Source organism: Malania oleifera, chromosome 3 (assembly GCF_029873635.1).
Source record: "Malania oleifera isolate guangnan ecotype guangnan chromosome 3, ASM2987363v1, whole genome shotgun sequence".
Lineage (NCBI taxonomy): Eukaryota > Viridiplantae > Streptophyta > Magnoliopsida > Santalales > Ximeniaceae > Malania > Malania oleifera.
Genome location: NC_080419.1, coordinates 41,054,881 through 41,079,053, shown reverse-complemented (window position 1 = coordinate 41,079,053; position 24,173 = coordinate 41,054,881). Strand labels below are relative to the sequence as shown.

At 36.4% G+C, this 24,173-nt stretch overlaps 1 protein-coding gene across 3 annotated transcripts in view; it reads right to left on the bottom strand.

Moving 5' to 3' along the window:
• Positions 1 to 24,173, bottom strand: part of LOC131151613 (uncharacterized) — a 126,077-nt gene that overhangs the window by 52,125 nt on the left and 49,779 nt on the right. For all 3 annotated transcript variants that reach the window (XM_058102879.1, XM_058102880.1, XM_058102881.1), the window contains exons 8-10: positions 9,285 to 10,343; positions 9,082 to 9,144; positions 8,957 to 9,003 (exon numbers count right to left, since the gene is read on the bottom strand). In XM_058102879.1, the coding sequence (XP_057958862.1) occupies positions 8,957 to 9,003; positions 9,082 to 9,144; positions 9,285 to 10,343 (1,169 nt within the window). The remainder of the gene's footprint in view (positions 1 to 8,956; positions 9,004 to 9,081; positions 9,145 to 9,284; positions 10,344 to 24,173) is intronic.

The following is a 24,173-nucleotide window of genomic DNA, read 5'->3' as shown; positions in this document are numbered from 1 at the left end:
ACTTTTCTACAAGGTTACAATGAATCAAAAATTAGGTGTTAAATTAGTCAACAATTTTAAAAGGATATTATTTAAGATGTTTTATTATCAATATAAAACTAATAAATAAGACAAACATGAAAATATTAAATTAAATTTACGAAATTTAATGATAACGTACAAAATTACTAATAAATTATGAAAACTAAATTAGTCAAATAAATGAAATAATTTAAACTATATTAAGCTAATAAGTAGTAAATTACTTTAGTTTATTTAATTACTAGGCTATAATGATTAGGTGTTAAATTACTCTAAAATTTTTTTAAAAGAACTATTTGAACGTTACTCTACAATTTTGAAAGAAAAATATTTAGATGCTAAATAAAGATAAATTAATAACTAAGAGAAATATTAAATTATTAAATTAAAGTTACAATATTAATGATAATTTTTACAAAATTACTATTAAGTAATAAATTTTAGAAATTAAATATTCAAATAAATGAAAAAATCTATTAATTTATACTATAATCAGCTAACAAATAGTAAATTACTCTAATTTTATTTAGTTACTAAACTTACTATTTACTATTTTCGAGCAATCTAGGATTAAGAGGGTAAATGGGAGAGGCTAATAAGGATTAGGGAAAATGTATCTAAGTTCTAAGGAGGGGCAATCTCATAAATATATTGGGGAGATTTTGAGTAAATAAAATATATATATAAGTTGAATGTTAAAACTTCAAATTTTAAACTTAAACCTGGCAATTTGCCTTTCTTTTTTGCTGCTGCTACTCGTGGAGGTGGACTAGAGTCTCGACTGGTTCATGTCCTGTTCGCAGCAAGTCTGCGAGTTAGGAGATGGAGGTGGACTCAAGTCTCGAGTATCGACAGGTTTGTGTCTTGCTCGCAGCTCTGCAAGAGCCGAGAGGAAGATTGCAGGTGTTGCTGCTGGCTGCGAGTCTGCGACTTGGGAGATGGAAGTGGAGGGTGAAGTCGAAGGCTAGAGGAAGAGGGTCAAAGGGTCGGAGCACTGGAGGGGAGCCGAAGGCTAGGGCTTTTCGGAGTTCGAAGGTGGAGGCAGGAGGCAGCTGAAATCTAGGGGTTTTTTTTTTTTATTAAGTTTGAAGGTGGAACCTGGAAGATGGAAGAAGAAGAAGCCTTTTGTCAAGGACCTAGAGGTATGTATCCTAATGCATGTTACAAGCTAATTTATAGAAAAAAAATTCCTTTTGTTTGCATTGTTGTGTAGCTGGTAGGGTCTTAAGCCTCTTGATGAATTTGTGGAATTGCTGGCTTGCATCTACAGAGCATCTCTGCAAGATCTCTTTTTTCCATTGTATACTCACGGGTTACACAACTTGCACAATAAGAGCCAACAAATCACGTGGGAAAAACAGAATAAAGGCAGAGAACAGCACTAAAATTCACCCCTCTTTTTTCCCCCATGATTTCCAGAAAATCTCATTAGAACAGCCGAAATTTTCGAATTTTTCTTCAAAATCTTGAAATTTCAGCTGATATTATGCAAAATCAAATCTGTATGTCAATTTCCTTTCGGGACCCCTCGAAATTCGAAATTTCGACATTTCGACCGAGATTTAAGTCCTTGGTTATGAGCAATGAACTATTTCTTGAGCAATGTACTAAGAAAAACAACCAAGTCTTAATTATAACTAGGTGAAGTCAGCTGCATGAATCATTTTCCATCAATATGCATCATCATGGGCAATATTCTCAGAAATGGAGGGCTGTTAAATCCTTTCTAACAATCTCATTCCGCATAATTTTAGGTCCACCCCTCTCCCTCCTGCTGCCACTAACATGAACTAGTTCATCCCACCTCACTACTGCACCATTTGGCCTACATTGGCAGGTGTCCAAACAATCTAGGCCACCCCTTCCCTGTCTTATCTTCTGCAAGGGCTATCCCCAACTCCCTCCAACTCTCTCTTCTGTTTTGTACATTCCTAAATCCCCTTTCAATCTCATGTTTGTTAGTAAGATTATGAAGCCTGTAACCTTCATTCCTAGTTAGGGACAAAGAAGAAGACTGGTAGTATGGTACAGCATTTGAGGCTAGTGAACTTTACTACTTTTGAGTTTCTCTCTCCTCCTATTGCTTGCACTTGCAGTACTGCTGCTACACCACTTCAAATACATTGTCTGCCCTTTCATCTTAGTCCATTATGATGTTTGGGATCCTAGTCTTTTCAAATCAAAGTTGGGGTTCCAATACTCTCTTACATTTGTTAACAACTACTCTAGGGCAAATTGTTTTCATTTAATGAAAGATCAATCTTTTGTGCCATTAGTTCTCAAATAAGGATTCAATTTGATATGATACTTCATAGTGATAATGCTAAGAAGTACTTCAAAACCCAATTCAGAGTGGATAATCCCAAAGTTACTTATACCCCATTGATTCAAATGAATGCCCCAAAGTTTCTTAGAGTGATTTCGTGCTCATTGCTTGCTCTCTCATCAATAAATGCCATCCTCACACCTTGGTCGTAAAATCTCATACTCAGTTATCTTCCCAAAGGTTCCTTTGTTCTCATTTCCTCCTTGTGTATTGGGTTGTGGGTCCGGGTCCTTTGTCCATCATTTAAGTCAAGGAATAGATAAGTTGGATCCTCGTGCTGACAAATGTACTTTTTCTAGGCTAATCTTGTACCAAAAAGAAAGATTGATGTTACAGCCCTACTTTACATCAATGCTTTGTCTCTACTGGTGTCACCTTCTTTGAGTCTACAACATACTATTTTGATTCCTTGAGTTCCATTAACATTGATGAGTCCCTTTCTCTGCCAAGGCTTTCTAGATCCTGACCTATTATCTTTGCTCAATCATCCAACATCTTCATCCAATTTGAGTCCTTCTCGTCACTTGGACCATCCCAATTTGTAGGTGTACACACAATGATTGAAAGGAGGAGAGCATCCTCCAAATTCTACCTTTACGCCTTTAATTCCATCACCAGATGATCATATTTTTCAAATATGCTAATTTTCCTATTGCTATTTGCAAAGGTAAACACACTTGTACCCAACAACAAATCTCTAATTTTGTTTGTTAAGATTTCCACTCAGATATTATTTTCTTGTTAGTAGTACTTTGTCTTCTGTCGCTCTTCTGAAATCTATTTCTGAAAAGCCCCATCCCATTTTGGGTGGAGCATTTTAACTATTTAAGAGATGTGTGTGCTAGAGGATCGTGATACTTGGGAGTTGGTACCTCTTCCTCCTTATATGTTTGTGGTTGGTTGTTGCAAGGTGTATACTGTTAAGGTGAATCTTGATGGTTTTGTGACTCACTTTAAGTCTTGTCTATTTCTAAAAGATACCACTCAGGTGTATAGTTTGAATTTTTTTGACAAATTCTCCCTGTTTGCCAACAATGTATGTAGCTGTTAATGGTTATTTCGTCGCGTAGCATTATTAGTATATGGTAGTGTTATGTTAGTAAGCGTGAGTTAGCATGGGTACTATGGTCATTGGTATGTACTTGACATATATTATAAAAATATGGAGACCTGTCGTCATGGTGAGGTGTTCCAATTTACCCAATTCTTCAACAATTCAAAATATTTGCCCAATACTTCTTATTCTTGTCTTGAGTTTTTGGTTTTGGCAAAGGTATCTTTCTTATGCCTGTGGTTGACTTTAATAAAAATAATTATCCTACTTGTCATAGAGATTAGGTTTTATAGGAAGGACCTCAACCTTAATCCAATGGGGGGTGAAGGGGATAGCTGTGATTCATGTACCTAACATATGTTATAAATAGAGGGAGAGACCTATCGTTGTGATTAGGTCTTCTAATTTACCACAATACCTCAACAAACTCCTCCACAATCCTTCTACTTAAAGCATCAACGACAATAATACAAAGAAAATGAGGAAGGAATCTCCCTGTCTTAGAACCTAGATGCACGAAACCAACACTTAGCCTTGCCATTCAATAAGAGTGAACTCTTAGTCTCCTTTATTTCAAAAGATATCCTAACCAAGTTGGTTTTATCTATTGAAATAAAACACCAATCTAGCCCCTTGTAGTTCTTCCCTTATCCTCCTCTGAAAGGAGGTTCCTATGATAATTAGTAATCAAACCTACAATACACTCAAGATCCCTAGTAACCTCCCCCTATCATCCTCTTATATATTCAATAAAATTCCTTCTTCTCTTAGCACCTAATCCAATTCATTCGGGATTTCTCTTCCCTTAAAAACAACTAGTTCACAAACTCAATGGACAACTGAACTTGTTTACCAGCAATTCCTTAGAAAGGGAACCCTCTTAAGCTAATCTATCATCTCTTAAGCTAATCTATCATTCACTCCCAATTTTTGAAGAATATATTATTTTTCTAGACTATAACCAAAAGCTTCCATAATCCAGATTTTCAGCTCATCTATCAAAACAAAAACCTTTCCAACCTTCCACAATGCACTTCCCCCCCATTCCCTAACCAAACTTAGAAAATCAAAATGTCTCGACCCTGTGTTTTCAAATCTAAAGAGTAGAGCCCCAATTTAACAAGACTGGACTCAAGAACCAAAGGGCAATGGTCAAAAATAACTATAGGGATAACTTATTGAGTTAAGGTAGGAAATGCATCCTCCCAATTAGTGGTAATAAAAAACCTATCAATCCTAGTAGCCACTGACCTAATGCCATTAGCGACCAAGTAACTTGAGCATTGCAAAGGAGAATGTCCTTCAAATTATATTACCTAATAAAATTATCAAATTGAGGTGATTCTAGAGCATTCTATTATTTCATTATTGGGCCCGATGATATTAAAATTGCCCCCCAAACACCAATTGGGGAAAAACATGCCATAAGTAGCAGCTAATTCATCCCACATATACCCCTCAACCAAGTGGTATTACATCTATAGACCGAGGTAAATCACCACTACCCCTTTTTTAACATCTAAATGAACATACACCAAAAAGGAATATCGATGTTGACCCAATTTCCATTCTTTGCCTGGGACTCAGACTCTAAGTTCTCCCCAGGATACTCCACAAAAGAAATAAATGCTTGATCAGGATTCTTCCCCCGACATAGTTCAGAATGCTCATCAATTATCTCCTTCAAAAGAGAGAGATTGATTTCTCAGCTCTCGTATCTGGAGATCCCAATTCTCAAAGGCGAGTAGGCGATTATATTTTGCCTGGGTGGGAAGCGGACCTCAAGGTCCTTTGTACTTCTTCCCAGTACTCCGCTTTGGTTTTCCGAGAAGAAAGGGGTTCACCTCATTTCCAAAGGGGGTTAGCCTTTGGCGTAAGGAGTTCTCAAGGCTTACTCGTTCCGACCCTGAACAACTTAAAAGATCCAATTAAATAGCGAATCTAGCATCCCAAATTATCACAATACCCCTTGAGGAGCGGTAACCAAATCCAATCTTTGAACCTGGAACCCCAAATGTTCCTAACAAGAAACCCATCCAATAACTCTAATTCAAACTCTTGAAACATAATACCATCTAGGGCAACCTAACATAAAATTTCCTTGATCTGGCAATGTTTACTAGAGCAACCCAACCCCCTAACATTCCAACTCAAGATCTTCATTCTGCCACCATACTGCCCTTGCTTCCCTCCCCACTCCCCACAATTTATATCTAGAAGCTTCTATGAGTCTAGGCCTCTACATAGCAATGACCATAACACGCTTACTAACATGACAATAACAGATACTAATAATGCTAAAACACCAAAATAACTAGTAACACTCCTCAAGTTGGAGCATAAATATCATATGCTCCTTGCTTGTTTCAATTTACAAATGAATTTAATAGGAGCATTCCCCAAAGGCTTTAGTGAATAAATTAGCAAGTTGGACTTCATACTTCACACGAGTGGTTGTAAATAGCTTCTTTACAAGTTTCTCTCGAACAAAGGAACAATCAACTTCAATGTGTTTTATCTGCTTATGGAAGCTAGGTTGAGGCAATATGAATAGTAGCTTGATTATCACACATAAACTCCACAGATCAAGAATGTGGAAAACCAAGTTCCTCTAAAATGTTCTTCCACAAAACAAATTCACATGAGTGTGAACAAATGAAACCATTCCAACACTCATAAATGAAACTAACAATAAACAAGATTAAAAGTTGGAACAACGAAACAACCACAAAGAAGAACGACCATGAACGAGTCACAAAAAAATGAACATAGAACTACCACAAACCCAACAAATGAACACATACCACCACCCTAAAACACTAACCATGACCTTAATGGTATCACACAACATTAAAGAAGGGTCATGACTAAATGATCCAAAAAATTGGATCTTTGAACAAGAAACAAGACGAACAACTTGAGATTTTAGTGTAGGGAATGACTCAAGACGTTCTCGAGGAAATCATACCAAAAATAAGTGGGAAAAGGTTCACATGCACAGGAACGTGGGGTTGGAGATGCCATCTTTCGATCAACATGTAGGGGTGCATAAGGCTTCCTTCAACAATGAAGTTTCCTTGCCACATAAATTGAAAGGTTCTTTGGCTAGTTACGGGGTTTGTTCTACAAAATTTGAAAGGATTCTTAGGATTCTAGAAGGGTAGCAACGTCTCATCCTTTTTCCGGTGATTACTATGCTTTTTGATGTTCCTAAGCTTGTTTTTAATCTTTAGTGGTGCAGTGGATCTTCCTATAGTGTCAAAGTCTTGCTTCAATGCCATGTTGAAGTATTGGGTAAGTTACGCGACCTAATCACAACGATACGTCTCTCCTTTTATTTTATAACATACGTCAAGTACATGACAATGAAAATAATACTCGCATTCACTGACACTTACTAACATAACAATAACACATTAATAATGTCTGTAGACACCCAATTTTTTGAAATAGGAGTTTCTTTCCAACACCTTTATGAGACAACGAAAACTAAAGGAGTATTTTTGGAAAATAGGGGTTATATGGCAACACTTTTGCTCCCCTTGCTCTATAAAAAGGAAGGAAGACTTGAGGAATAATACACACTCAACCTAGGAGAAAAGGAGAGGGAAGGGAGAGGGAAAAGGGAGAGACGTCCACAACTTGGAGAACAAGTTTCTCCACCCTTTTGGCCCTTTTAGAAAACTTCATCAGAGAAATCAAGCTTGAAGAAGAAGATTGAAGCTTGTTGTTTCTTTCTTTGTTATATTTTTTTTGGATTGTTGAATCTTCTTGATATGTAAGAAGACCAAGGTACCTCTCTCAATCTCATGTATCTTAACATACTTGCACAATTATGTTCTTGAAGCTTGTGGCATGTTGGATTCAACCATTTTGAAATGTTCTTAATTTTGAGTTAAAAATTGTGTTTTTCTTTTATATAAGCATTAAACTTTCAATCTTTATTTACACTTTGTATGGAAGTTCCAAGCTTTATTCTATGATAGTGCAAAAATCATAACCTTCATGCCATGTTCATGCCAAAGTTACAGCCTTGCTTTCATCTTTGGTTTGTTTTTATTTGTCACTAATTAATGAAAAATCCAAAAAAAAAAAAAATCCAAAAAAAAGTTAATAAAATTCCAAAAATTTCCTAACTATTTTCCAGCCTTTGCTTGATTTTTAGGAGTGTTTTCCCCTTTGATTTAAATTCATATATGTTCAAAAAACCAAAAACAAAAAGGAAAAGCTCAAATTTTGATTCCTGATTTCCCTTTGTACATAAAATGTTGAACTTTGTCAACAAATCTTTCAAAAAAGGAAGGTAAGGTTGGAATTTGGTTGCCTTTTATAGGTTATATAAATACTGCATCTGATTCACTTTCTTTAGATTCATTATGACTTCTTTTTAATGTTTTTATTTGGTGACTTCAAATGCATGCTTTGATCATTGATTGTTCGATTTAGTGTGTTGCCCTTTGTATGATTGAGCAAAATATCCCTTCATTGTGCTTTATCTATCTATGTTGTGCCTTTCCAAACATTAAAATACCTTAATCAATTCAATGACGGACATCAAAATAGTGTCTAGTGCATACCTTCGAGGACCTCAAGGTGGTGTCTCATGCATACCATTGTGTCATTTTGACTTGAATTATAACCTAGTTGGATGTCTCTTGAGGTGTAACCCAATGTTGACTCTTTCTAGGCCCCGGTTTTTGAGAGTCTGGCTACAAGATGGGTAGGTGGAGAGGAGTGTTCCTCACTTTAGGAGGTCTTATTACTCTTATCCACACTTTTCTGTCCTCCATCCTTCTGCATTATCTTTCTCTCTTTAGAATTCCTCTAAGAGTGGCACGGAAGCTAGAGAAGTTGCTGAGGGATTTCACGTGGTCAAGTGGTGGTGAGAGTAACACCATCTTGTAGATTGGGAAAGCTTTGTGGCAGTGCATTGTTGTGGCTATTATTTGGTGTTTTTGGTTGGAGAGAAATGTTAGATTCTTCAAAGGCATGACTACCACTAACAATTTGGTTTGGAGGAGAGTGGTTTATCTTGCTCCACTGTGGGTCGACAAGCGGTTTCTTTCAACATGTTTCTTTGGAAGACTTGCTGGCTGGCTCTAATTCATTGAGTTGCTTTTAGTATTTCTGTGATTTTTTAGCTTATTCTTTTTACGAGAATTTTTTTTATTCTTTTTGTTTTATTTTTCCTTCCTTCTTTTTTGTTATATATCCTCTTCTCTCCTATTATAATTCTTTGTTTGTCAAATACATATAAGTATAAATATAATGTTCTTTTACCCATAAAGATACTCTGAAATTGTTTTTTCTTTCTATTACTTCAGATGGAAGCTATAATTTTCGTATGGTTGTGCTTTTATTGGCCTTTTTTCCCCAAATGAAATGTTATGTCACAAAAACTAGTAAAGACAGTATTTTTGTTCCAGTATGCATCCCATAAATTATAAAGAACTGAAATTTCAAAGAGGCAGCAAGAGATAATAAACTAGATGCAGTAGGTTGAAAAAAAAAAATTCATTATGCTAGTTATCATCAGGTTCAGGTGCAGTCAATACCCAGCAGGAACCAGCATTAAATCAGTTTGGAGGTCTTTCCATCTTGCCTGGAAAATCAATGGATTAGAATATCAAGATATAAAAATCTATCTTAATTGCAGTAATCATGACAGAATATAACCTACTTGTTCTGTTCCCCTGAAAGCAACAACTAATCTCTTCCGTGCAGAATCACGCCAAATTGCTACCTGCGGTGTTTTTAAAAATGATCCTACCAGTCAGATGATGGCAAATTTTTTCCTTGTCATTCATGACAGCATATTCCTATTGATTTCAGTGAACATTAACAAGAATGGGGTTTCCTTCCTGATGAAAGGCAAACCTTTACCTGTGTATCAGTGGTTGTATTATCTAAGAAGCATATTTTCTCAAATTCAGATTTAATAAAACTTGGATGGCCCAAGGAAGTTGCAAGCATTGCCCAAGCCTCCACGGCACTCTCGGCAGTTGAAAAGAGTGCTCTCAACTCCTCTGCCTTCTGATCACTCAAAATTGATTCATCTGGCAATTTAGCAAAGCTTTCAATCTCAAAATATCTAGAGACATCATCTTTCATTTTCACAGTAGTATCTTGTTTCAATTTTCCCTTCCCTAAAAGATGTGCATCCTTATTTAGTTTAGAAACAGCTGTAGTCAGAACCATTAATGCCCCTAAAACAGAATCAGTTTGCCTCAATATATCCTGTGTTGCCTTTTTAATGCCTGGAAGTGAAGACTGAATTGTGCTAATATTCACTGGGGCAGTCGTTGCAATGTTGCTATCATCAACACCCGTACTGTCAGAAATTGCAAGCCCAGATTCAACATAGCCTGCCTCTGCAATCCTTCGTGACTGTAAGCCAATTCTATTTAATAAGTCAAAACCATCCCACTTGATTTTCTCAGTAAAAGAGATACCAAATTTCTGAATGACATTCTTATTGATAACATCAGCAAAATTCTTCCAAAAATGTTCATCTGAGTGCAGAGTCTCACCAACTTGTGTCATTGATGAAGATGAATGGCCATAATCCGTTTCACGATCACCAGTGTGAAGCTCCAGCGTGCTGCCATCTTCCTTGCAGCTTGTGTCATCTGAAAAGCCTTCTTGGCTAGCCTGCACCTGTGAAGGCATGTCTGAGACGAAAATGGAGCTGCTGGACATTCCCACACAACCTTTTTCATACTGTTCACCATATGAAAAACTCTCCTTCTGAAGGTATGCATTGTTGAATGATTTTAACTGCCCAAAAGCATATTGTACAAATTGGCGTGCTTGAACAGTCTCGGATCCAACAATCATTTTTAAAGCAGACTGAAAACCATTTTTCTGAAAAAATTCTGAAATAAAAGGGACTCTCCACCATTGTTTTTCTTCGTCAATTTCATCAAAACTTTTATATTGAACCTGGTATCCCAACACCAATAATAATAAATAAGATAAGGAAATTGAAAATAAGGCTAACTTTCACATCACCACACAATATGTAGCAGTTGACCCAACAGAAAAACAATAAGAAGTTATAGCTCAAAGAGAAAAAATGCCAATCAACAAAAAGTATATAATGCACATTGCTCCACAAGCTGTCTCCCTGCTGCAAAAGGATAAAGTAATATACCAACCCATATCAGGTTTCTTTTTGTCCTTTCTTTTTCTTTCAAGTCCAAATATCTGAAAATGTAAATGTTTATTTGGTCCATTGGGAGCAAATCATTAAATTTTAAAACTCTGAAGAGGATCCCAATCCCAAATTGTGTCTGTTCATTGTGAATCCAAGGGTTCAGCATGGGAGATAGATGAGAGGAAGTAAAATGGACAAGGATCATGATGTGCGCACTGGCACAGGGCTGCTGGCTCCCTACGAGGCTACCCCTACAGGTTCATGCCCATTTTTTAAGAATTAAGGAAAGATTTTTTTGAAGAAGGAAGGAACCTTACTTAAGAGAAGGAGAAAGAGAGGTTTTCATTTTAAATTTTTATTTTTACCTAGAATACAATTTATTAATTTAAAATAACATGTATGCAATTGCTGATGCAGACTTATAGTAAACTTAGAATGATATGGTGTAAACTTCCCTGGATCTTTTTTTATCAGATGTATTACTCACACTAGCCCCTTCCCTTGTGTCAACTTGATTGCAGGATACACCAAACACACACACACTTGGCATGCGTAATAATGACAGAGAACAAAACAGGGTGATTCTTCATAAGAGGATGCCAAGTGCCAAGGACCCAAGTTTGCTTGAGCTTGTTCGATGCACTTGTTTTTGGGGTTGTTACAAACAAGCTAACCAAGGAGCACTTGATCAAGCATGCATGCACAAACATAACATAAGACATGCACCACGACGATAGTACCCTAATCAATGTAGCCATAAATAACGGAACACGCATGAGAAGTGATTCACACAGTAGGCATCCATAATGCAAGTAAACAAGCAACAATCATGGCCACAATGCAAATGTATAGAATGAGTCAGCTTGTATAATAATATGACCAGGCAACAATGCATCCATAGGGGAAGTTTATACACAATAAGTAGGTAGGCGAGAAACTTACAAGCATGCAGGCTGGATATGCACCCTCCTCCAGAAGTGACTAGCTCTTGAGATAGGGTAACTGGTCGCTGCCTCCTAAAGAGCTTCCTATGCTTCTATCTCTAACACTAGGAAGCATCTATAGACACATTGAACTGTGGAAAACATTTTCCATTTTCCATTTTCCATTTTTTAAGTTGTCCAAAGAATTATAAAAGTTTTAGCTTATTTATTAGTTTTTTAATATTTTTATTAATGAGGTAGAAAATAAAGAGTTTGTTTAAATGTGCAAAAAAAATATTTCATTTTTTATGTTTAGATTTTAAAATGCAAAAAAGAAAGTTATTTTTCAATTTTTCAAAAAATTAAATAAGGCAGCATTTGGGATCATGGCTTTTGGGGCTTGAATTTGGATTTGTGAGGATTTGAAAGAAACTCAATATGAAATCCATATAAATCAAAGTCCAAAACTCAAATTCCATGCTCTCATACGCAACGTAAGAGTCAGAAATCTAGAAAATAATAAAAAATATTTTCCAACTTTATTTGAACTTTTTTATATAAATTTGGAAAATTGGAAAGAAATTGGCATTTTTGTAATTATTTGAAAAACTAGAAAGGAAAATAAAACTATTCCCACTAGCAAATGGTGCCAAAATTTTTATTGTTGTTCATGTATTTCATACAAATGTTATAAAAATGATAAATTAGCTAATCCTTTTGTATCTTTTTGGAAAATTAAAATGGAAAAGAAAATTCATTTTCCACAACTAAATGGGCCCTACATTTCTCTAAGAAGCCATACTACAAACTGCATCTTTGAAGTATTAGATATTTTCATAATGAATCCCAATTCATCATATTTATCACTTTAAGGTTGTTACCCTATGACACAATCCCCCACTTAATCTATCGACGTCCTCGTTCACTTAAGCTATACACAGTCAAGAATCTAAAATTCAAAGTAATGAGGGACAAGGGCCCTCTCCTAGATTATTTTTTTCTCCCAAACCCTTCCAACTAACTAGATATTCCTATTACTGGCATCTTGTTGCATTGATCTTTGCCGATGAGAATCTCTACCAACTCTTAGAGATGATTTAACTAATTGTGCATCGTGCAAGCTTTTCAAAGCTATTTGGAGGGTAAACTACCAAATTGAGGTCCACCCCTTGAATTAAATCAAGGAGATAATAATATAGATAATGAACACAGACTGATATATTCTTGTTGAATAATTGGGTAAAATGGAAGGCCTAATGAGAAGTAAGGTGTACTCCCAAGAGGGGGGGTAAATTGGGTTTTTAAAAAAATCTATGTAAATTCTTGTTTTACAAATTCTTTTAGTTGAGTATTAACCCCTTTTTCAATTTGAGTTAATTTGCAATCACACTCTACAACACAACAACTTCACAAGTGCAATTAATTTGTAATAACCAACACTCAATCCAAGATTTAGTATTTATTGATGAATGATGATGATAATCAAAACTTCAAAATTCAAATTCCAGCTTTTCAATATCAATCCAATCAATGAGGTGAGCTTGATATCGCAATATGAAATAAAATAGAAAAATTAACCAAGCTTCCAAAATTCAAATATTGATATCAAATAAGAATCTTGAATTTAAGTATGTAACCAACCAATATATTAATAAGCTTTGGTATTAATCAATCAACGTATTCCCTTGCGGTTTCCACAATATAATATTGGTCAATCAACGTACTCCCTTAAGGTTTCCACAATTCCCAAAAGCAAATTAATTTTCAGCAAATTGAGTACACAACTACGCAGTTTATATATGCAGAAAATTAAAGAGAATAGGGAAGAGCAAGACGCCAAGATTTTACGAGGTTCGGCTGTCCCCACCTACGTCCTCGCCTTAGGCAAACCACCCAAAGATTTCACTATACCGCTCCCTTGACCGGGCGGAGCAAACCTTTTACACACTCCTTCAAGTAGGATGCAGCCCTCCTCTCCAAACGATACCCCACGCTCGGTAATCTAACGATTCAACAATCCTAAATCGTCAAAAACAGCAAAAAGAACAAGATACAATTTGGTGTACAAAGATACTCTCAAACAAAGCTGATTAGTACAATTGAAATCTATATACTTCAGCAATATAACCAATATAAAGATTTGAAACTCAATGCAAATATCACCGTGGATTCTTTCTTGAATTGAAATGTCGATAGAAAACTCAGAATCAGTGAGAATTTGATCAGTAAGAATCAATAAAGACTTTCAGCAATGTGTATGTCAGTAGAAGGACTTGAAAGTGAGAATGTAAGCTTGAATGCTGATTTTAAATTGATTGTTGGTAATTGTTGGTTTGCAATTAAGATGTATTTATAGAGTTCTAAAAGTAATTTCCGTGTAGCCCAAGTTACTTGGAGTATTTCCCAAGTTTATACAAACTTTGGAGCCCAGGCAATCATTTTTGAAAACTTTCCCACACTGCTTTATTTTAGATTTTACAAAAGCCAGTCGCCTATCAAAAAGTGTCAGGCACCTATCACTTTAAAAATCCAGCGTATTTCAAAAGTTAGTGCTATGTCAGTCACCTGAGTGTGTTCAGTCAGTCACCTGACTCAACCTCAAAAACCGGTCAGTCGCCTAAGAAGGATCTGTGAGGCGCCTGCCTCAATTTTGTTTGCATTTCTAAAAAACCATATAAAAGGTCAGTCACCAGAGAATACTCAGTCAGGCGCCTGAGCATGCAAATTACTGTTTTTAAGACATGGTTTCTAAAAACTCCTTTAGCTTTTAATCTTGAAATTTTTTATTTGAAACTTGAAAATTGTATTTTCCAAGGTCTTAAAAATGGGTCTCTAAGTCTATAATCATTCCTAAAGAGCTTCAAATATTTATACTGAAAAAATATGAAGTACTTACATGAGACTCTTAATATTATGAACTTTCTAAAATACTAAGTCTTCATGTAGTGGCTTCAACTCTTTTGCGCTTCCTTTCTTCAATTGTCTATTGCTTCATCATGGGCCAAGTCTCTAAGTATATTCTTCATGTGGACATCTCTAAAAAGACTTGAGCTTGATTTTTTAAGAAATTGGTCTTTTTGCAATAACTTTTGAGCTTAATCTCTTTAACCAATCATTTGAGCCCTGAAAATGGTTTTAGCAAAACATGTTAAGTTCATTTAGTTTGGTATCATCAAAATAAGGTTCTAAGCCTTATTAGGCTAACACCTAATCACAATGATAGGTCTCTTCCTCTATTTATAAATTTATAATATATGTCAAAGTACATGTCAATGACCATAATACCCTTACTAACTCTCACTTGCTAACATAACTCACACACTAACAATTCTAAATGACTAAGATAACCATCAACACTCCCCCTTGAGCTAGAGCATAACTATCACATTCTCCTAGCTTGTTACAAATGAATTTAACATGAGCACCCCCCCCCCCCAAAAAAAAAAAAAGCTATAGTAAAAAAATTAACAAGCTACAAATCAGACTTCACATGAGTGATAGTAATGAGCTCCTGCACAAGTTTCTCCCAAACAAAGCAGAAATCAACTTCAATGTGTTTTTTACGCTTATAGAAGACTAGGTTGGCGGCAATCTAAATGGCAACTTGATTATCACACATTAGCTCCATAGATGAGAATGTGGAAAACCCAGTTCTTCCAAGTTCCAACATGTTATTCAGCCAAACAAGTTCACATGTAGTGTGAGCCATAGCCCTATACTTTGGCTCAACACTTGGCCTAGCCACCACAATTTATTCCTTACTCCTAGAAACCAAATATCCACCAACAAATATACAATACTAGGTTGTGAATCTTCTGTCGGAAGGTAACATGGCCCAATCTACATCAGTATATCCCTAAATATAAGTGTGACCTCGATCCTCATATAAGAAATCCCTTCCAGGTGCACCTTTAAGATATCTCAAGATGTCAATTACTATATCCCAGTGAATTGTTCTCGAAGAATCAAGAAATTGACTCACAATACTTGTTATAAAAAGACATTTGGCCGAGTGACAATGAGATGATGTAGTTTTGCTACAAGTCTCCAATATCATGCTAGGTAGGGCAACAAATCACCCATATCTAGCACTAGCTTACTATTAGGATCCATAGGTCTATCAATGGGTTTAGATCCCAACAAAACAGTCTCTCCTAAAAAATTTAGGAACATACTTATTCTGTGACAAGATGGATCATGTAAAAGATCTCAATACTTCTATACCCAAGAAGTACTTTAATGGTCCCAGATCCTTTGTCTGAAACTCAGCCAGTAAGAAATGCTTTAGGATCTAAATACCTTGATCATCATTACCAATAATCACAATATCATCCACACATACACAATAAGAAGAATCCTTCAGGAAGGAGTATGGCAATAATATACAGAATGATCTACTGCACACCGTTGAATGCCAAACTCAACTATTATAACATGGAAGCGACCAAACCACGCCCTTGAGGATTGTTTTTAAACCGTATAGTGACTTCTAAGCCTAACTCCACCTAACCAACAAACTTAGGTGGTTGCTCCATATAGACCTCCTCCTAAAGATCACCATGTAAGAAAGGATTCTTCACGTCTAACTGGTGTAGAGGCCAGTGATAGTGGTGGCAAAGGAGATGAACAAACATACTAAGGCAAGTTTGGTGACAAAGGAGATTGTGTCTGAAAAGTCCAAGCCATACACGTAATTATATCCCTTATCAACAAGGTGGAATTTCAATCGAGCCATGGAATCATCTGGATTGACCTTCATAGTGTACACTCAATGACAAACAACCACAAACTTATCAGGAAGGCATACCAATTCCCAAGTATCATTATCCTATAGAGCATGCATCTCTTTTATCATTGCATTTCTCCACCCAAAATGGGATAGGGGTTCAGAAATAGACTTGAGAAGAGCAACAAATGACAAGAACTAAGAAAAAAAGTAGTATGAGAGTGACAAGAAATCATTTTGGATGTTGGGTACAAGTGCGTTTAACTTTTTGAACAACAATAGGAGGATCAACCACTTGGGGAAAAGGATCATTTGATAAGGGAACTAGATGCATAGAAGTGAAGCTAGAGGAGACTCTCCTCCCTTGAGTTTCCATGTGCACGCTTGTAGATTAGGATGATCCAAGCGATGAGAAGGACCTAAACTTGATGAAGATGTAGGAAGACCAGATGAAAGAAATAAGTTATGATCGAGAAGGCTAGGTAGAGGAAGGAACTAATCAAGACCAACAAAATTCAAGAAATTAGAATAGAAAAGTGTAGACTCAATAAAAGTGACATTAGTAGAGACAAGGAATCAATGTAAACTAAACATATACCACTGACATCCTTTTGAGTATAGGAATAGCCCCAAAAAAGCAATTGATAGCATGAGGATCCAATTTATCCCTTCCTGGATTTAACTGATGAACAAAGGACACACAGCAAAATGTACAAGGAGGAAGGTAGAACATAGGAGCCTTAAGGAAGATAATTGAATATAGCATTTTACCACCAAGAAAGAAAGATGGCATTGTATTGATGAGAGAGCAAGCGGTGAGCACAACATCACTCCAAAAAACTTTCGGGACATTCATTTTATGCAACACTATTCGAGTGACTTGAAGAATATGTCCATTTTTCTGCTCCGCAAATCCATTTTGTTGTGGAGTGTGGGCACAAGATGACTAATGGATCATGCCAAAGTCTGTCGTATAGGTAGTGAATTGAGTACTGAAGTACTCAACATTATCACTACAAAGTAACTGGATTGACATATCAAACTGAGTCCTTACTTGAGAACAGAAGGCACAAAAGATATTAAACAACTCAAAACAATCTTTCATTACATACAAGCAAGTCATTCTGGAGTAGTCATCGCTAAAAATAACAAAGTATCAAAACCACAACTTTGACGTGACACAAGTAAGACCCCAAACATCATAACAGGGTAGCATAAAAGGGCTAACAACTTTTTTATTGACTCGGGAGGCAAATGGAACATGATGAGGCTTTTCTAATTGACAAGACACACAGTCGAGGTTAGACATGGAACTCAAAGTAGAACGAACTATTTTACTTGTCCAATGATGGATGACCAAGGTGCCAATGGATTTGATATGGTGTGATAGAAACACTACCAGCACTGGGAGAAAAGAGAAATTCAAAGTAGTAGGTCTATCGAATACTAGAGAATAGAAAAGAAGTTGGAGACACTTGTCATATGTTCAGTAGTAGTAGAATCGATAACCCAAGGCCTAGTGGGAAAGATACTAGATGACATATAGACGATATGGTTACTTTTCTGAGCAAAAGATGAAATGAGATGAGATGCTTGTTGGGATGCCTGGTACTATATGAACCTTGAATACTCCTTTAAAATAGCCACAATACACTGTTCACTTAAACAAACAACTAACGAGGGATATACACATTTGCAATTTGGGAACTCCATCCTAACACACATACAACCTCAATGGAGCAGCAAATCAAAAATACATAGTAGACCACTAGACAACATGTTTTTCAAATTCACCAACTTGATCCCAAAATACAAAACCTTCAACAACTGATGCAAACCACAAGCACACAACATATGAATCAAAAACACAGCAAATACCACTTTTTTAGGCCCAATAAACTCAATAAACATTGACAAACAGCTTTGAGAAGCATCAAACAACCATTCATCAGATGTCACAAATGAGCAACTAAAAAACGTAAGATCTTCGGACTAAAAACATCATAACAAACTTCAATAATATGTTTATAGGGAGATTCAAGCATTACTGGAAGAATTTAGGCCAAAAACATGCCTGATATTGGCTTCACGCAACGTCATGTGGGCGTCATGTGGGGTCAGCCCTGGCAGCCATCAACTGGCACGTGAGGGTGCATAAGGAAGTTTCCAGATATGGGATTTCAGTTTTTTTGGGGGGGGGTTGAGATCAGCAGTGCCTGTGTGTGACTAAGGTGTTGTATTTGCAAAATCTATAGTGGATTTTGTGCTCCTAAACTGACAGTGTCACCCAGGGATTTCCCAGCAACTGCTCTAGCTTACGGCAGCTACTGGCTTTTTTTTAGGGCTATAGTGTTTCTGAAAATTCTTCTGTGATGATAGAGCTGCACGTGCAGTAGACATAGGGTTTTAGGCCACGGTTTTGATGGAGGCTGTGACAAATAGGATGTAGGTCTCAAAATCATGCTTTGATACCATGTTGAATAATTGGGTAAAATGGAAGACCTAATCACAATGATAGGTCTCTGCCTTTATTTATAATATCTGTAAAAATGCAAACCAATGACCATAATACCCTTACTAAGTCTCACTTGTTAACATAACTCACACACTAACAATGCTAAATGACCTAAAGATAACCATCAACAATTTTCTACAAGGTTTATGAGACTAATTTATTGTTTGGACTTCAGATTCAGCCCACACATAGAGGGGCATCCCATGCAATGCAAGCTTCGCTGCACATTACCGCTATTCCACTGCGGCATCTTTTAATAAAGTGTTTGACTATCACACGCAAGAGGGCATGGACTTGGATTTCTACACTTGGAGCTATCCAAGGAGGAGGATAGACAAACTATACTCTCCACAAACCACAATACGTAGTGTAGTAGTTCAGTTATGACAAAGGATGTACCACAGTAGCTGGTAAAGAAGCTCTAATTACTAATGTTACAGGTCAGTGATTTAACCAACGTATTATCATCATCTATTGTACATGAGTGTATTATGAAAAGAATAGGAAACCTCAGTAATGTTCTCCACTTATTACTAATTAGGAATTCTTTAAGATCATATCAAAACAAAGCCTAGTTCTTTCAACCCCATGCCTCAACATCAACTCAAGAAAGTTGTGCGTACACATGGTCTTAAATCCATGAAAATATCAAAACTTCCGTCAAATTTCCGCTTTCCATCACCCTCAAAATCGAAATGGCCATCAATTTAAGTCCTGAACAATTTCCTTTGAAATTTCAAGGAATCATCTAAAAATTACAAAAATCTTGAAATTTCAACGAAGCTTGTCATAATATTAAGTATAGATGAAATTTTCTTAGAATTCAAATGTGAGATTTAGACAAGAAGTGAAATTTCTATCTTAATTTATCTTATCTTTTATTGAAACAAAAGATTAGTACAAAGCCTTTTAAATTTATATCAAAAATTAAAATTGCAACAACATTTTATTTAACCATTCCTGTCTAAATTATCTTTATTTGTATAATAAATAATATTTTATGAATTTCATTTATGTTAGCTGAATATATTTAATGCCCATATTATATAACAACTATTGCACCTCAAACACAACATAGATGCATTCACTTTGTAATATATTAGTTCTAAAACTTACATTATTATGTCCATTAACCATTTCTAAAGTTTCATTAAAGAATCCATGTTTTACAACTGGTTTCCATTATTTTTTCAAAACAAAATCGAAATTGAGATCAAAATTGAAGCGTACTTTTGGAGCATTGAAATTTTAGTCGAAATCGAAATTTAAGACTCTGTGTACCTAGCCAAGTGAATGTCACTGGCTGTCAGATTTGGTTCAACAATCTCCAGTGCGTCTTTTAAAAAACTAAAACCAGTCACTCTGAGACTTTGCTAAACTGCTCACATTGGAAAAGCCATCTTCAGCAACTGACTCACATGCCCTCATGTGTCAATCACTGATTGCAGCTCCTACGCCACTTGCCGGCGCATGGGGCTATTTTGGATTTTATTTTTTATGCTTTCACCCAGGAACCAAGATCTGGTCGGTGACATCGTGTTTGGTTAAAGATTTTGTGCAAAAGCAGCAAGTCTTTCTTGCATGAGTATGACAGCTTTTTACTTTTTATGTCTCATTAATGGTGAAATGTTGACTGTTGGTGTGGTTATGATTTCATTATGCCTCCTTGTTAGTGATAGGAGAGTTGATGTGTTGAATCTTTTCATTGTTCTTAATTTTTCCCTTCCAGATGAAATCCATTGATCCCTAGAGCTCAATTCCTTCTTCATAAATTACAACAAAGAAGTTAAATTGTAATAATTACTTACAGTGGTCTAAGGTAGTCAATATTTATTTGCCATGCCTAGGCAAGTTTGAACATCTCTTTCGGTCCACACTAGTAACGACAAGAGGCAAGAAATATGGATTCAAAAAAAATGCATTAAAACCCCATTAGAATGTGTATGCATGTTGATATTTGTAAAGAAATCTGGGATTATGTAAATCTTTTATATTCAAGTAACCTAACTTGCATTATTGATCATTCCTCAAATACAACAGTGGAATGGCTGGACAAAATTGTTACTGAGTACTTTATGGAGATGAAGCACATTCTTGAGGAACTAAATATTGCACAACCCATTACTGATTTTCATTAGCTGCAAAAACAGAGGGAACAGGTCACAGATCTTTGAGTTTTGAGCCAATCCAGTTACATATTTTTGAGAGTACAGAGTTGTCATCCTTTGTTAATGTCAAGTCTCGTGTTTTTGAGGCCTCTAACACTCATACTTCAGCTTCTCCTAGCTCTACTGCTCCAAATTCTAGCACAGAGAGGTCTATTTTCACCACTGAAGTTGTTTCAGTACTTAGTTTGGGAGCAATGGTGGTTTTTGGATTTGGTAGTAATACACGTTCTTAGGTTGGTTCAGATAGCTGTGGTAGAGGTACACCATGCAACCATATTCATTGTGGACATGGCAATCATAGAGTTTATCAATGTTGGGATCTCCATGGCAAGTCCCCTCACGTTGCTCATGCTGCAACAACAAATTCTGCACCTACTCCCTCAGCAGTGAGATAGCAGTGCATTTTCTCAGTGTCTATATCAGAAGAAGACTATTCTAAGTTCTCTTCAGTATCAGGCGTCTTAGACATCCCTCCCTTTTGATCTCTTGCCCAGAAAGGTAAACCTTCTGCTTGTTATCTATGAATTACCACTTTTTCCAAAACTTAACCTATATATTCTACTACCAGTCTACAACTAACCATATGACAAGTATACCTAGTCTCTTTTCTAAGCTCTAAAGTATTCTGATATCTTACCTGTTGTTACCCTTGCAAATGGGTCTGCTATGTTAGTGGGATGGGAATGTAAACTAACAGAATACTTGACTCGTTTAATCATCTTCTGTTGTTCTTTAGGATTTGAAATGATAATGAGGATGCTTAAAAATGGAATTGAAGCTAAACCACACTACTACTTGATTCACTATCTTCACCCACTGCCTACACTGCTGCAGCCATACCTCTTTAGATTCATTCTTACCTTGGTCATCCTTCATTGGACAAGTCAAAAAATTTTACTCAATATCTATTTTTGACTTTAGAATGCGAACATTTTCAGATCAAAAAGCATTGTCATGTTGCATTTGCTTCCCAAATCAGTAAACAGGCATTAAGTCCTTTGTATTATTCCATTCTTATTTGTGGTAGTCGATTTCTCTCTAAATTGGGTTTTAGGTATTTTCTAACCCTTATTGATGATTTTTCAAGAATGACCTAGATTATTAAATAATAGATCATTCGTGCCTTCTGCTCTAAAATTAAAATTCAATTTAATGTGTCTATTTGAATTCTTAATAGTTGCAATGCTCATTTACAACATATGACTCCCTCGGGAATGATCACCAATCATCTTGTGCTCAAACCTCACAATAAAATGAGGTTGCTCAAAGGAAAAACAGACATGTTGCAGAAGTTATCATACCATGCTACACCAAATGAATGTGCCCAAAGTATTCTAGAGGGATGCAGTTCTTACCACATGCTCCCTTCATAATCAGATGCAATTGTCTGACCTCAAAGGCAAAATACCATACTCCACCCTAGTTTTTAATGATACACTATTCTCATTACCTCCAGGCATATTTGAGTGTGAGACCTTCATTCGTCAGTTATCTCTTACACCATTGAAGTATTTCATGGGAATTTAGGTAACTAGATCTTGTATGGTACCATCTTATCACAAGGAAAATATATTCATGATCAGTTGGATGAGATTGGGGTTGTTGGGGTTTAAACAGGTCAATGCACTCATGGAATCATATAGTAATGCCAGATGGGGATGAATTGTTCATCAATCCTCAATGATACCAGAGACTCGTCAAAAGTTCAATTACCTTCCAGTCACTTGACCACGCATCTCCATTGCAACCAGTGTTGTTAGCCAGTTTCTTGACTCTCCTAGAAGAGGTCTCTTGTATCAGGATCAGGATCACACTCACGCTCAGGGACACACATGCAAATGGCCTAGATCACCCTCTGACAGAAGTATGTCATGTTTGTTGGTGGAAATTTGGTGTCTTGGAAGAGTGTAAGCAATCTCTAGGTTGCCATGCCACATACTACCTGTGAATTGATTTGGTTAAAGAATAAGTTGCATGCTTGGGTTTCAGCATTTTCACAACCTATAGAACTGGTGTATAATCATGCACCCCATTCATATTGCTTTGATTCTAGATTCCCATGTGAGGACATAATGTACAGAAGTAAAAACTTGGAAGTCATCTTGTTCAAGAACTTATGGAAAAGTATTATAACCACTCACATGAAGATTGAATGCCAATAAAATTTGTTTACCAAGTCAATATGGGGTGCCTGGGTTAACTTTAATTGTAACAAGCTAGGGGCTTATGATGTCTATCGTGCTTGAGGGGGTGAATGTTACAAATCAGCATGTTAGTAAGGGTTTATTGTCATCGATTGTACAATAGGTATATTACAAACAGAATAGAAGACTAACTATTCAATATGCTTTTTTGATAATTAGAAATTCTTTAACAACTAATGCTATCAGTTTCAGTTCTTGATAACTCAGAGGAGATATCCGCCCTCATACAAGGCTTTATACAGTTCAGGAAGGAGATGAATTGGGGGATCATAGTGGGATGAACCAGATGGGTTGCATCCATGACTTCCAGGATTTTTATCTAGTCTCCACCCCACGATCAGTCCCCAGTTCCAGATCTATTTGCAGACGACCCGATCCTAGGCTTCCCTCACCACCCAAATCCAAGGAAAAATGACAAGAGGAGAAAAGTTAGAGCATGGAAGTCATCTTCTTAGATGAAGGAGGTGGCTTTCAATGCTCTACCTCTTGTGCAGGGAAAGAAGCCCAGCACTAGTGAAGTAAAGTTTTACTTTAGTTGAATTAATAATGCTTTCCTCTCTTTTTTTATTTTTATCTAACACTTCATTATACATGCAAACTTTCTCCCTTCTGCAGGAGGTACTTGAGGACACTCAATACTAGGTGTTTGGTTTAAGTAATCCTGTGTGTGAGTGCCATGTCCATGGAAACCAAATTACCAAAGAAAAAGATGATCATGTTTTTGGGTGTAATGAACTCCACAAATCCCAAATGCTGTCCTACAGGTAAGATTCTCTAAACGAACTGTATGTGTGCATCAAGATTCCCAGCTGAGTTTCCTAGGAATCTTCAAAGATTCTCAAAACCAAAAGACAAGTTTAGATTAGCAATTTTCTCAGGAATAAATTGGTGGATATTGTTGGTGATGCAGATGAGACCATTATTGAGGGGAACAAACTGGACGTGCAGGCCACATTTGGCTCTAAATATCATACTGAGCCAACGGTTGGAAAGGGGAATGAATGACATCGCCAAGGAACAGCCGCAAGATAACGGTAGGAACAGAGAGGATAGTGCAGAGCAATGCTTCAGACAGCTGTC